Source organism: Lagenorhynchus albirostris, chromosome 2, assembly GCF_949774975.1.
Source record: "Lagenorhynchus albirostris chromosome 2, mLagAlb1.1, whole genome shotgun sequence".
Classification (NCBI taxonomy): Eukaryota; Metazoa; Chordata; class Mammalia; order Artiodactyla; family Delphinidae; genus Lagenorhynchus; species Lagenorhynchus albirostris.
The window spans coordinates 148,532,239-148,545,919 of NC_083096.1; the positions used below are offsets into that span (position 1 = coordinate 148,532,239).

At 39.1% G+C, this 13,681-nt stretch overlaps 1 protein-coding gene across 7 annotated transcripts in view; it reads right to left on the bottom strand.

The window, feature by feature from the left end:
• Positions 1 to 13,681, bottom strand: part of MAST2 (microtubule associated serine/threonine kinase 2) — a 201,080-nt gene that overhangs the window by 155,852 nt on the left and 31,547 nt on the right. For all 7 annotated transcript variants that reach the window (XM_060140186.1, XM_060140181.1, XM_060140182.1 and 4 more), the window contains exon 3: positions 11,019 to 11,161. In XM_060140186.1, coding sequence (XP_059996169.1) covers positions 11,019 to 11,161 — 143 coding nt within the window. The remainder of the gene's footprint in view (positions 1 to 11,018; positions 11,162 to 13,681) is intronic.

The window sequence follows — 13,681 nt, forward strand, 5'->3', positions numbered from 1 at the left end:
TGTAATCAAAACCAAGTAAAACTTTCCCTATATGTAATCCTGATCAAAATCTTCAGTATCTGAATAGCTGAGAAAATTGAGTATCAGTAAGTACAGCAAAAAAGTGCAATTCAAATCACCCAACTTGCTAAAGACGTGCCTCTCCACTTACAAGTCTTGAAATAGACCTCAGAGTCAGACCTGGTTTTGAATCCGTACTCTGACATTCACCCACTATCCTACAGCAAAGTACTTAACTTTGTTTTGTTCATCGTTGTATTCTGAGCACCCAGTACAGTGATGATACATAGTGGGTACCTCATAAATATTTGTGGAATGAATGCACAAATTCATTCTGCAGACCTGAATTTCCTCACCTGTAAAAGAGGATAATTATGTCTACCTCACAAAAAAAATATTTATGTTCCTGAGAAAATAAAGAAGAATATATGTAAAAAAAACCTAGGTACAGGGTCTAGTAAACATTAGTTCTCTATCCCAACTCAAATATCTCCAGGATTTCTATTTTGTTAACATGATAGAATGTACAAATATCAATACTTTGCAATCTTTCCTCGCACTGTTAATTACACTTATACATAGCAATATACGACATTAATGGTCTGATTAAAAGACTTTCTGTAAAAGATTTAAAACAAAAACAAAACAGAACAAAACCTGTAGCTATAACTTTTAACTGGTGATTTAATAACACCATCTTTCTTTCTTAATGAAAAACTTGCATAAACATTGTCATGTATGTCATGTATTCTAACCCTCAACAAATTCAATAAGATGTTTTTCAGTAGTCCTAATCAATCAACCAATTTATCTAAAATTTTTTTAAATTTTAAATGCTTTTTTAAATATGGAAGGGGGCTTCTCTGGTGGTCCAGTGGTTAAGACTCTGTGCTTCCAATGCAGGAGCATGGGTTCGATGCCTGGATGGGGAACTAAGATCCTACACGATGCGTGGTGTGGCCAAAATAAACAAACAATTAATTTAAAAATAAGATTAAATGATGAAAAAAATTTTTTTAAATATGGAAGCCACTATTTTTAAAATTGTACACCTTAAATTCTTTACAAATTATCAAAAAAGATATGATAAAAATGTTTACAAAATTCATCTCTGAATTTGTTCAGGCAAAATAATTAGCCTATTCTTTTGCTTCTCACTTAAGGATGTTCTTGAGAACAAGCAACTAGGCTTCTAATATTCTTTTCAATCTCATGAAAATCTCCCAACTTTTATTTTAAAACCTCTTATGGGGCTTCCCTGGTGACGCAGTGGTTGAGAGTCCGCCTGCCGATGCAGGGGACACAAGTTCATGCCCCGGTCCGGGAAGATCCCACATGCCGCGGAGCGGCTGGGCCCGTGAGCCATGGCCACTGAGCCTGTGCATCCGGAGCCTGTGCTCCGCAACGGGAGAGGCCACGACAGTAAGAGGCCCGCGTACCTCAAAAAAAAAAAAGAAAAAAAAATCTCTTATGAAACATTATTCTCATACCTTTGAAAAGACACTAGGTGGCATTAGAAACACGTTCCTCTCGCAAAAAAGAAGAAACCAAGAGTGGAAAGGAGAGCAATTCTCAAGTTAATAGGCACTGAATGCACTTTTTTAAACCTAAACTCTTATAATTCTTACTAAACTGAACACTTCACTCTTTTATACTATTTGATAAAGTGAAAATTCTTCCCTCTTATGGCTTGTGCCTTTTATGTTCTAAGAAATCTTTGCCTCACCCAAAATCACAAAATTTTTCTCCAGTTTTCCTTTACATGTTTTATAATTTTAGCTCTTACATTTGGGTAATTATCCATTTCAAGTTAATTTTTGTATATAGCATGGGGTAAGGATCAAGGTTCATTTTTTTTTCCATGTAAACTGTTCCAGCACCATTTGTTGAAATGACTATTTTTTCCCCATTAAATTACCTTGCATATTTGTCTATTTCTGAACTTTCTATTCTGTTCCAATGATTTGTGTGTCTATCTTTACACTAATATCACAATGTCTTGATTACTGTACCCTTACAGACACTCATAAAATCAGGTGGGGCGATTCCTCCAACTTTGGCCTTTTTCAATATTGTTTTGGTTATTCTAGGCCCTTTGCATTTCAATATAAACTTGAAATCATCTTTTCACTTTCTGAAAAGTCCTGCTTGGGTTTTGATTGGAACTGGATTGAATCTATAGATCAATAGGAGAATTTATATCTTAATGTTATTGAGTCTTCCAATCCATTAACATATCATATTTTCCATTCATTTAAGTATTCTTTAATCTCTCTCAGTAATGTTTTGTAGTTTAAAATGTACTGGTCTTGCAAATAATTTTTTTAAATTTATCTTTAATTATTTCATATTTGTAAGCTATTATAAATAGTAATGATTTCTAAATTTCAATTTCATTGTTAGTATAGAGAAATACAGATGATTTTTGCACATTTTTATAAACAGATTTTGATGTAAAACAGTGATAAGAAAATGAAAACATGAGCCACAGACAGGGAGAAATATTTAGAAAGTATATATCAAATATATAACTTGTATTCAGAATATACAAAGAACTCTTAAGACTCAATAATAAGAAGACAAACAACCTAAAATTTTTTAAAGGACAGAAGATTTGAACAGGTAATTCACCATAGAATACACACACACACACACACACACACACACACATACATGTCAAACAAGCACATAAAAAGCAATTCAACCTCATTAGTCATCAGGGATATGCAAATTAAAACCACAACGAGATATCCCTACACACCCATTAGACCAGCTAAAATTAAAATGATAATACCTAGTACTGAAAAGGATGTGGAACAACTGCTGGTGTAAATACAAAAATGCCAGTTCCTCACTGAGATAAGCATACACTTATCATACATCCCAGGAATCTCATTCCTAGGTATTTATCCAGCAAAAATGAAAGCCTAAGTCCACACAAATACTTGTACACAAACTTTCATAGCAGCTTTCTCCATAATAGGCAAAAACAAAAAACAATCCAAGGACTTCCCTGGTGGCGCAGTGGTTGAGAGTCCGCCTGCTGATGCAGGGGACATGGGTTCGTGCCCCGGTCCGGGAAGATCCCACATGCCGTGGAGCGGCTAGGCCTGTGAGCCATGGCTGCTGAGCCTGCATGTCCGGAGCCTGTGCTCCGCGACGGGAGAGGCCACAGCAGTGAGAGGCCCGTGTACCGCAAAAAAAAAAAAAAAAAAAAAAAAAAAAAACAATCCAAATGATCATCAAGTGGTGAATAAACAAAGTCTGACATACCCAGGCCAATGGAACACTTTCAGCAATAAAAAGGAACTACTGATACTCAAAACAGCATGGATGAATCTCAAAACCATTATGCTAAGTGAAAGAAGTCAAACGCAAAATATTACATACTGTATGATTCCATTTATATGAAATTCTGGAAAAGACAAAAAAACCCACAGTGACATAAAGCAGGTCAATGGTTGCCAAGGGCTGGGACTCAGGAAAGAACAAACTGCAAAGGGATACAAGGGAACATTTTGAAAACTCATCAAATTGCACACTTAAAATGGGTGAACTTTATTCTATGAAAATTATACCTCAATAAACCTAATTAAGAGATAAATAGAGATATCTCCAACTTTCACAGTAGAAAAGGCAAAAAGTTACAGCTGCAGAAAGGTAAGCCTGAAAGGGGAAGTTGCTGAGTTTGGAATCTCTGTAACACAGAAGTAGGCAAAACAAATATCCATGGTGTTTCTTTTTGAACTCATACGTCAAAATTAAAGAATAATCATAAGAGTTAAGAAGTATGGGAAAAGGTTGTAAGTAGTATCTTGGATTTTTAATTCCTTCAAAGGCATACCCCAAATATGTCACTTCGAAAAAGTTCTGAAATATTACTACGTTAAAAATACAATAATAGGGAATTCCCTGGCAGTCCAGTGGTTAGGATTCCATGCTTCCACTGTAAGAGGCACAGGCTCAATCCCTGGTTGGGGAACTAAGATCCCACATGCTGCTCAGCACAGCCAAAAAAAAAAATCCCCACACAATAATACTCAAAGCCACAATGAGATACCACTTAATACCCACTAGGATAGCTATAATTTAAAAAAAACAAAAAACAACAAAAACAGAAAATAAAATGTATTGGCGAGGCTTCCCTGGTGGTGCAGTGGTTAAGAATCCACCTGCCAATGTAGAGGACACAGGTTCAAGCCCTGCTCCAGGAAGATCCCACATGCCACAGAGCAACTAAGCCCATGAGACACAACTACTGAGCCTGCGCTCTAGAGCCCACAAGCCACAACTACTGAAGCCCACGAGCCACAACTAATGAAGCCCGTGCACCTAGAGTCAGTTCTCCACAAGAGAAGCCACCGCAATGAGACGCCCAGGCACCACAACAAAGAGTAGCCCCTGCTCACCACAACTAAAGAAAGACTGCACACAGCAACGAAGACCAAATGCAGCCGTTAATTAATTAATTAATTTTAAAAAATAAAAAATAAAATGTTTTGGCAAATATATAGAAAAAATGGAACCCTCACACACTGTAGATAGGGATGCCAAATGATGCATCCACTATGGAAAACAGCTTATTGGTTCCTCAAAAAAATAAACAGAATTACCATACGACTCAGCAATTCTACTCCCAGGAAGGAAGGTATATACTCCAAAGAACTGAAACCAGGAACTCAAAGAAATACTTGAATATGAATGCTCACAGTAACATTATTCACAATAACCAAAAGGTGGAAACAACCCAAATGTCCATCAACTGATGAATGGATAAACACAATGTGGTATATCCATTCGATGGGATCATATTCAGCCATAAAAAGGAACAAAGTACTGATACATGCTACAATATGGATAAACCTCAAAAACATTATGCTAAATAAAAGAAGCCAGACACAGATCACATACCATGTGATTCCATTCATAAGAAATATCCAAAATAGGTAATCCATGGAGACAGAATATAGATTGGTAGTTACCAGGGCTGGGATGAAGTTAAAATGGACAGTGACTGCTTAATGGATAAAGGTTTTCCTTTTACAGTGACGAAAATGTCTTGGAACTTGACTTTAATTCAAATTTCAATCCAGTTTTGAGCTTTGGGCTTTTCAAAGGTTACTTTTCTCTCTGTTAAACCTCATTTTCCTGGTTCTTCTTGAACCATCATTTCTGTTTGTAAGGCTCTGACTGAATTTAACATTCAACATGTCATCAGCATGGGATACTGATGCATACGTGATAAGCAATTTCTTCAGTGTCTTTATCCAAGATATTGATTAAAATGAATTAAGACAAGGACAAGAATAGAGGTCTGTGTGACATCATTTCAGGCTGGTACTGACACATTAAATCAACCTTTTTTTTTTTTTTTTTTTTTTGCGGTACGTGGGCCTCTCACTGTTGTGGCCTCTCCCGTTGCAGAGCACAGGCTCCGGACGCGCAGGCTCAGCGGCCATGGCTCACGGGCCTAGCCGCTCTGCGGCATGTGGGATCTTCCCAAACCGGGGCACAAACCCGTGTCCCCTGCATCGGCAGGCGGACTCTCAACCACTGTGCCACCAGGGAAGCCCAAATCAACCTTCTTTTGTGGACATTATACTTCAAACAAGTATTAATCCAACCAGCTATAACATTAGTGAAGGTATTCCAAAAGTGCTTTACTCCTTCAGTAAGTAATTATACATTGCCTACTATGTAGGAGATACAATGCTACATGTCAACTAGGAACATGAGGATGGAAAGAGCCATTCCTTGCAAGTGATCAGTCCTATAAAGGCATCATTCCTGTGAAGGCCATGTCTGCCAATAAAGTAAAGAAAGAATCCCAAAAGTATATTTGGAGAATTAGTCAAACACTATCAATTAAAAGATTCCTGGGATTTACAGCCCTCCTATTAAAATGTCAATATTTGGTACAATTCACTGGTTAGGTCAACCTAACCAGTGAATTGTACCAAATTACTTGAATCCAACAGACTGATTTCAGAGAAAAAGCATCCAAGCCTAATCTTTCCATCTGTGGTCTCTGTCTCTAATGCCTCATTACCAATTTGCTAATGTCAATGAAAACACATCCACTCAATAATTACTTATTACTATATTTTATAATAATTGTTATAGAAAGCTATGGAAAGATTTTAAACATTACGGCTGGATAAATATTAACCAAATGAAAATTTTAGAAGATAAAACTAAAAGAAAAGAGTAAGAACAGACATATCAGATTTGTGGTTTTGAAAGAATAGACTTTAGAGTGGAGAGTGGTTGGAAAGGAAGAAGAATGAATACAGGGTTAACAGTAACGAGGCCCCAACAATGATCCAAGAGACTGCAAATGTGGCTTAAACTGGGCCACATCCCTTGTGAAAAAAAGTAGAACCACTCAGAGATGTTGGGAGCTAGGACTTGATGGATGATTGGATGGGGATAGAGTAAGGGCAGAGGAGGAGTCAAAACAGACTTCTAGGTCTGTAGCTTTCTACTACTGGGGCAGGGAGTGGGGTGGGTCATGGTGCTATTTAACAAGACAGGGAACAACCGAAGAATCGGTTTAGGGGAACAGAGAGGAAGGATAAACAGATGGAGCGAGTCACAGACAAAGATCAAAGTTGCAGATACTACTCGACATATTCATGAGAAAGCAAAGAAGGAACTAACCTTATTTTAAAGATTATATACATACAATCTTATATATGTATTTTAAGATATATATGTAAATATCTTATATATGTCATATATTATAATTTATATCATAAAAGGATATGTATATATGTTGCAGGAAGGGGGACCCCTTCCAGAGCCCGAGAGTGGGCTCTTGTCTAACACTTGGAAATGAATTGTCTGAGGAGACACATGTGCTGACAAAGCAAGAAACTTTATTGGGAAGGGGTGCCCGGGCGGAGAGCAGCAGGATAAGGGAACCCAGGAGAACTGCTCTGCCGCATAGCTCACAGTCTCAGGTTTTATAGCAATGGGGTTAGCTTCCAGTTGTCCCTGGCCAATCATCTTGCTTGGCTCCTATTTGGTCTGACTCAGGGTCCTTCTGGTGGCTTGCACATCTCTCAGCCAAGATGCATCCAAGTGTGAGGGTTTCTGGGAGGCTGGCAGCACATATCGTCTCCTCCCTCCTCCTTTTGGCCCTTCCCGAATTCTTCTGGGTTAGTTTTACAAGACATACTATGGGCTGGCATGTCCTCCCTCCTTTAGGCCCCTCCCGAATTCTCCTGGTTAGTTTTTGGGTGGCAGCACCTAGTTCTTTATCAGAACCTCCTGTTGTGAGACAATTCACACAAGCGGTTATCATTGTGCCTGGCCAAGGTGGGCGGTTTTGGTCAGTGGTTCCCTAACATATATGTATGTACATATATCTTAAGATTAATAATTAATCTTGGACAAGATGTCATCTAAGTTTTTTCCTATCCCTAGTAACATACAATATAGTAGTATGATTGTATGATCCTTTTTATACATGCTCTGGAAACCACTAATTGGAATCATTGTCACTATATATATGGGGAAGATGGGCCTTCAGAGAAATCTTCTCAATAGATACTAGGAAACGAGGGAGAAGAAAAAAGTCTCCTCATAAACACAATCACGTAGATGTCGTCAAAATGAAAGTATTTGCTACATTAAGGCTTCTGGCTATCGATTCTCCAGAGTCTGGTCAAATCTAACCTCCTGCAAATTATCTCCCCAATAATTATACACAACACAATTCTTGTCTCCTTAGTTCCTTTTAAGTCATAATTAACATTCTATTAAGTGTTGTTATGTTACTTTTAAATTGTTTTTTGTTGTTATTATGTGAATCTTTTTGAACCAAAAATTCTCTGGAGGCTGGGTCTATGGACTATATAGGGCCGTAACTCTATTAACAACAAGAATACGTTATAGGACAGATTTTTCAGAAATGCCACAGCCAGAAGCTGGGGTGGCATCGAGGTATATTCAGTGTAAAGTAAGTCAAAGCAGGAAAAGTATTCGATACTATCAAATGTGCCACCAAACATAAAATACCAACTGGAAATCCTTGAGTAGGAGAATGAAAAAGGAGGAACTAGCTGAGGTTACTATAAGTAAGCAAATAGCTCAGGAAAGAAAGGCACAGGAGGAAACAAAAGGCAGATCCCTGGGAGGAAAGAAGTAACTGGATTCAGGTCTAAAGAAGTAATGATTTTACAAATCCGTATATAAAAAAGACAAATAACCCAATTTTTTAAATGGGCAGAGTCTGAATAGACATTTCTTCAAAGAAGACATACAAAGGGCAAATAATCACATGAAAAGATGATCAATGTCATTAGTCATTAGGAAAACACAAACCAAAACCACAGATACCACTTCAGACCCACTAGGATAGCTAAAATCAAAGACAAATAATAGCAAATGTTGATGACAATGTGAAGAAACCAAAAATCTCATACACTGCAGTTTATCAAACACTGCTACATTTAAACAATTACCATACGACCCAGCAATTCCACTCACAAGAAAAATGAAAACTGTCCATGTGAAAATTGTAAACAAATGTTCATAGCAGCATTATTCATAATAGTCTAAAGGAAGAAACAACCCAAATGTCCATCCACTGACAAACAGATAGACAAAACATGGCATATCCATACAACGGAATATTATTCAGGAGTAAAAAGGAATGACATACTAATACATGCTACACAATGGATGGACCTTGAAAACATCGTCCTAAGTGAAAGAAGCTAGTTACAAAAGGTCACATAGTATAAGGCTCAATTTATATGAAATGTACAGTACAGGTAAATCTATGGAGGCAGGAGGTATATTAATGGTTACATAAGGCTAAGGAGATGTGAAAATATGAAGGTGATAGCTAAAGGGTATAGGAATTCTTTCTGAAATGATGAAAATGTTCTAAAATTGACTCCAGTAATGGCTGCATGTATCTATGAATATACTAAAAATCACTGAATTGTACGGTTTAAATGAGTGAATTTTATCATATGTGAATTATGTCTCAATAAGCTTTAAAAAAAATTAATTCAGGAATATTCTACTTCAGTTGGCCTAAGCTAGGAATTCAGCAAACTCAGTCCAAGAATTTCCTCTGCAACAAACCACCTTAAAATGAAACATTCAGCTTTACCTTAGTGGCAGTAGTTCTCAAAAGAGTGCATCTAGAAGTAGGTATAATGCTTTAAAGAAAATACGGATGCCTGGGACCACCCCAGACCCACTGGATCAAAATCTCTATGACGGTACATGGATTTTTTTTTTTTTTAAGTTCCAGATGTTAAAGAGGGGAGAGATGGGGCTTTAATAGACATGCTGAAAACAAGTAGGGAAATTTGAATATGGTTTTTATATTAAATTGATATTAAACTTCTTGGATCTGACAATACAGGTGACCCTTGAACAATGCAGGGGTTAGAGGTGCTGACATCTCCCAAACCCTCCCCACCCCTCCATGCAGTGGAAAATCCAAGTATAAACTTACAGTTGGCCCTCCCTATCTACAGTTCTGCATCCCAGGATTCAACCAATCATGGATCCTATAGTACTAGCATTTACTATTGGGAAAAATCCACATATAAGTGGGCCCACCCAGTTCAAACCAGTGGTGTTCAAGGGTCCGCTATATATTGTGGTTATTTAGGAGACTGTCCTTGATGTTAGGAGAAATACTTAAGAGGGAGGTAGCATAAGGTCTGTTACTTCCTTTGAAATCTTCAGGAAAAAAATATATACATACACACAGATTAAACAAAATGTGGCAAAATATAAAGTTACAACGAAATTGGTCAATCTAAGCAAGCTTAATTGGGTATACACTGTACCATTCTTTCCATTTTTCTGTAGGTTTGATATTTTCAAGATAAAAAGTTGGGGGCTTCCTGGGTGGCACAGTGGTTAAGAATCCGCCTGCCAATGCAGGGGACATGGGTTCGAGCCCTGGTCCGGGAAGATCCCACGTGCCACAGAGCAACTAAGCCCATGCACCACAACTACTGCGGCTGCATTCTAAAGCCCACGTGCCACAACTACTGAGCCCGCATGCTGCACATACTTAAGCCCGCGCACCTAGAGCCCGTGTTCCACAACAAGAGAAGCCACTGCAATGAGAAGCCCGCGCACCGCAATGAAGAGTAGCCCCTGCTCACCGCAACTAGAGAAAAGCCCACACGCAGCAACAAAGACCCAACGCAGCCAAAAATAAAATAAATAAATAAGATAAAAAGTTGGGGAAGTTCCACAAATGACCCTGATGGTCCCTGTGGCCTAAAAGTCACAGACTTCTTCCCCTATCCCCACTTCCCAGGATGGACAAATGGACAAAACTTTCTACTCCCTATGTGCCAACCCAAAAGATTTATGGTCCCAAAGAGTAGATAAGATTATTTTAACGGGAACAAGCTTCTGTTATTGTATCCTGAAAATTACTGTGTGCCTTGTCCTACATTTAGAGGTAAGAGTGTGAGATCAGCAGAAAGTTAACGGGTCCCCTAAGTAAAGAGGCAGGGCCACTGAGGGTAAAAGGGTACAAGATGCAATAATAGGCAGAAAACAACCTGCCCAGACTACACAGTGTAACCTCTGTTAGGTCCTGTCTACTATACAAAGTCTAGACAAAGAAAAGTCTCATTCTTTTCACCCAGTATATACTGAACTGCCTACTATGTGCAAAACATGTTCCCTATCTTCATGTACTAAATATGTATACCACAGAGCTGTACACAGAAGCAACACAACTTCACAAGATTTAGAATCATTTCTATAAGAAAGCTCCTTCTCAGGAAATTTATTCATTAAAGTTAGAATCATATTGAGTCTTCTTCTTGACTCTCATTATATAATCAGTACCAGTGACAGCATGAGAGCAATCAGAATACAGTCTATTAAATTCCATTCTTTCCCATAATTCGCTTTGAGAAATGAAACTAGCCAAACCCTAAAAAGGAAAATAATAGATGCAATAATGACGAATGACAACCAAGAATTTGTTCATGGAGCAAGGGACCATCTGTACTAACACTTACCAAACCAGCAGTCAGAGAAGGCGCAGACTGTCCGAGGGACTGATTCCTCATTCGAACCAGGTTTGATGCTTCTCCTGAAGACTGCCAAGTCACCTGTCCCACACTGCTATGTACACTGCCAGACAAGGGGAGCAGCTGCTTACCTTCAACAACAAGGTTTGGAAAATTAACAAATTATTAATTAACAAATGAAAAAATACAATGATATCAAGTGGATTACAAGTACATTGATCCAGGGACTTCCCTGGTGGTCCAGTGGTTAAGACTCCACCCTCCCAATTCCGGGGGCCCAGGTTCGATCCCCGGTCAGGGAACTAGATCCCACATGCTGCAACTAAGACCCAGCACAGCCAAATAAATAAATATATATATATATATTTTTTTTTAAGTACTTTGATCCAAAACAAAGTGAAGTCCCTCCACATCCATTTTAGAATCTGCAGCCCTCTAAAAATTCCAACTATATTGGTGGTGGTGAGAAATGCCAAGTGGAATACTGAACTGAGTTGATGACTATTTTAAATTCTCTGTAGGGACTTTCCTGGTGGTGCAACGGGTAAGACTCCACACTTCCAAAGCACGGGGCCCGGGTTCAATCCCTGGCCAGGGAACTCTGCATGCATGCCGCAGCTAAGACCTGGCGCAGCCAAAATAAATTAATATTAAAAAAAATAAATTCTCTGTAATATCCACCATCATGCCAGGGCCCAACCCTGACACCCAACCTAGCAGGCTAGGAGTTTTCTAGTCCCTTCCATCCCACCTAGTTTCTCACCAACTCAATGCAATAAGAGTGGAGCTGACAGCTTTTCCTAGACAAATTTGGCCCTTAGGTTTCCAGAAGACAAACACTGAATATATACTATTCTTGCCAGGCTCCATGTGTTCAGTCCAGGTTGACCAACTGCCTTAATCCCACTGAGAGACTACAAGAAAATCACTTATAAAGACTAAGCATCTAGAATTACAATGACTTTCTACCTGAGGTTCAAGTCCCATTTCAACTCCCCTCACACCATTCTCACGTTGCTGCTAGTGATCTAATCAGAACAAACATGGTCACGTCATTCCCTTCTCATGACTCCCTACTGTTTAAAGAATTAAGCCACACTTTTTGCTTGTTTTGGTTTGGTTTTTTGTTTTTGGCGGCGCCACACAGCATGTGGGATCTTAGTTCCCTAATCAGCAATGGAACCTGCGCCCCCTGCAGGGGAAGGGCGGAGTCTTAACCACTGGACCACCAGGGAAGTCCTAAGCCACACTTTTTTTAAAAAATTTATTTATTTATTTATTTATTTTGGCTGAGTTGGGTCTTCATTGCTGCGCACAGGCTTTCTCTAGTTGCGGCGAGTGGGGGCTACTCATCGCGGTGGCTTCTCTTGTTGTGGAGCACGGGTTCTAGGTGCACGGGCTTCAGTAGTTGTGGCACGCAGGTTCAGTACCTGTGGTTCGCGGGCTCCAGAGTGCAGGCTCAGTTGTGGCACATGGGCTTGGTTTCTCCTTGGCATGTGGGATATTCCTGGACCAGGGCTCGAACCTGTGTCCTCTGCACTGGCAGGAGGATTCTTAACCACTGAGCCACCAGTGAAGTCCCCTAAGCCACACTTTTAAAACACTAAAAAACACTAAAAAGATCCTCCGTAAATCCAGATTATCTTCCTGGCCTGCTCTCCTTCCACTCTTTCCAAACCCATTCACTCATTCAACTTAAATATTCTGCCCTGCATATTCAGCAGGCTTTATCTTGATCATCAATTCACTTGAAAACCCTTCTTTTTCCTGGCAAAATCCTATTTGTCATGGAAATACCCACTTTATAAAGAGGTATGAGCAAAAGGAGGTTTGGGTTTTGTTTTTGCTATAACATATCCTTTTACTGCAAACAAAGTGTGATGCAACTTATTTGCAGGGCAATTTAGCAAAACCTATTATAATTTTAATTTGAGTATGCTTGGACCCAGCATTCCACTTATAGGAATGTAAAGAAAAAAAAGTAGACCAGAACGTCTCCCTAGCAATGCTCATCATAATAAAATTGTAAATAAGATAAATGATCATTACCAGTTAATTATAATCTTCACGTAATGACATACTGAACCCGTTAAAAATAATGAGGCAGCTGAACATGTAGTCAAGAGAAAAATGTTCAACATTTCCTGTTAAGTGAAAATAGCAGAAAGGAAGCATATAGGGACTTCCCTGGCGGACCAATGGTTAAGACTTCACGCTTCTACCACAGGGGGCACGGGTTCAATCCCTGGTTGGGGAACTGAGATCCCACATGCCACACAGTGCGGCCAAAATGTAATAAAAATTAAAAATAAAAAGAATTTTTTTAGGGGCTTCCCTGGTGGCGCAGTGGTTGAGAGTCCGCCTGCCTTTGCAGGGCATACGGGTTCGTGCCCCGGTCCGGGAGGATCCCACATGCCGCAGAGCGGCTGGGCCCATGAGCCATGGCCGCTGAGCCTGTGCATCCAGAGCCTGTGCTCTGCAACGGGAGAGGCCACAACAGTGAGAGGCCCGCGTACCGCAAAAAAAAAAAAAAAAAATTCTTTTAAAAAGGAAGCATATAGCTTATGATTCCAATGTTCATTTTTAAAATAAAGCTTATATATATTTATATAAGATTTTAAATGTATATTTAAATATAATGGAGTATATAT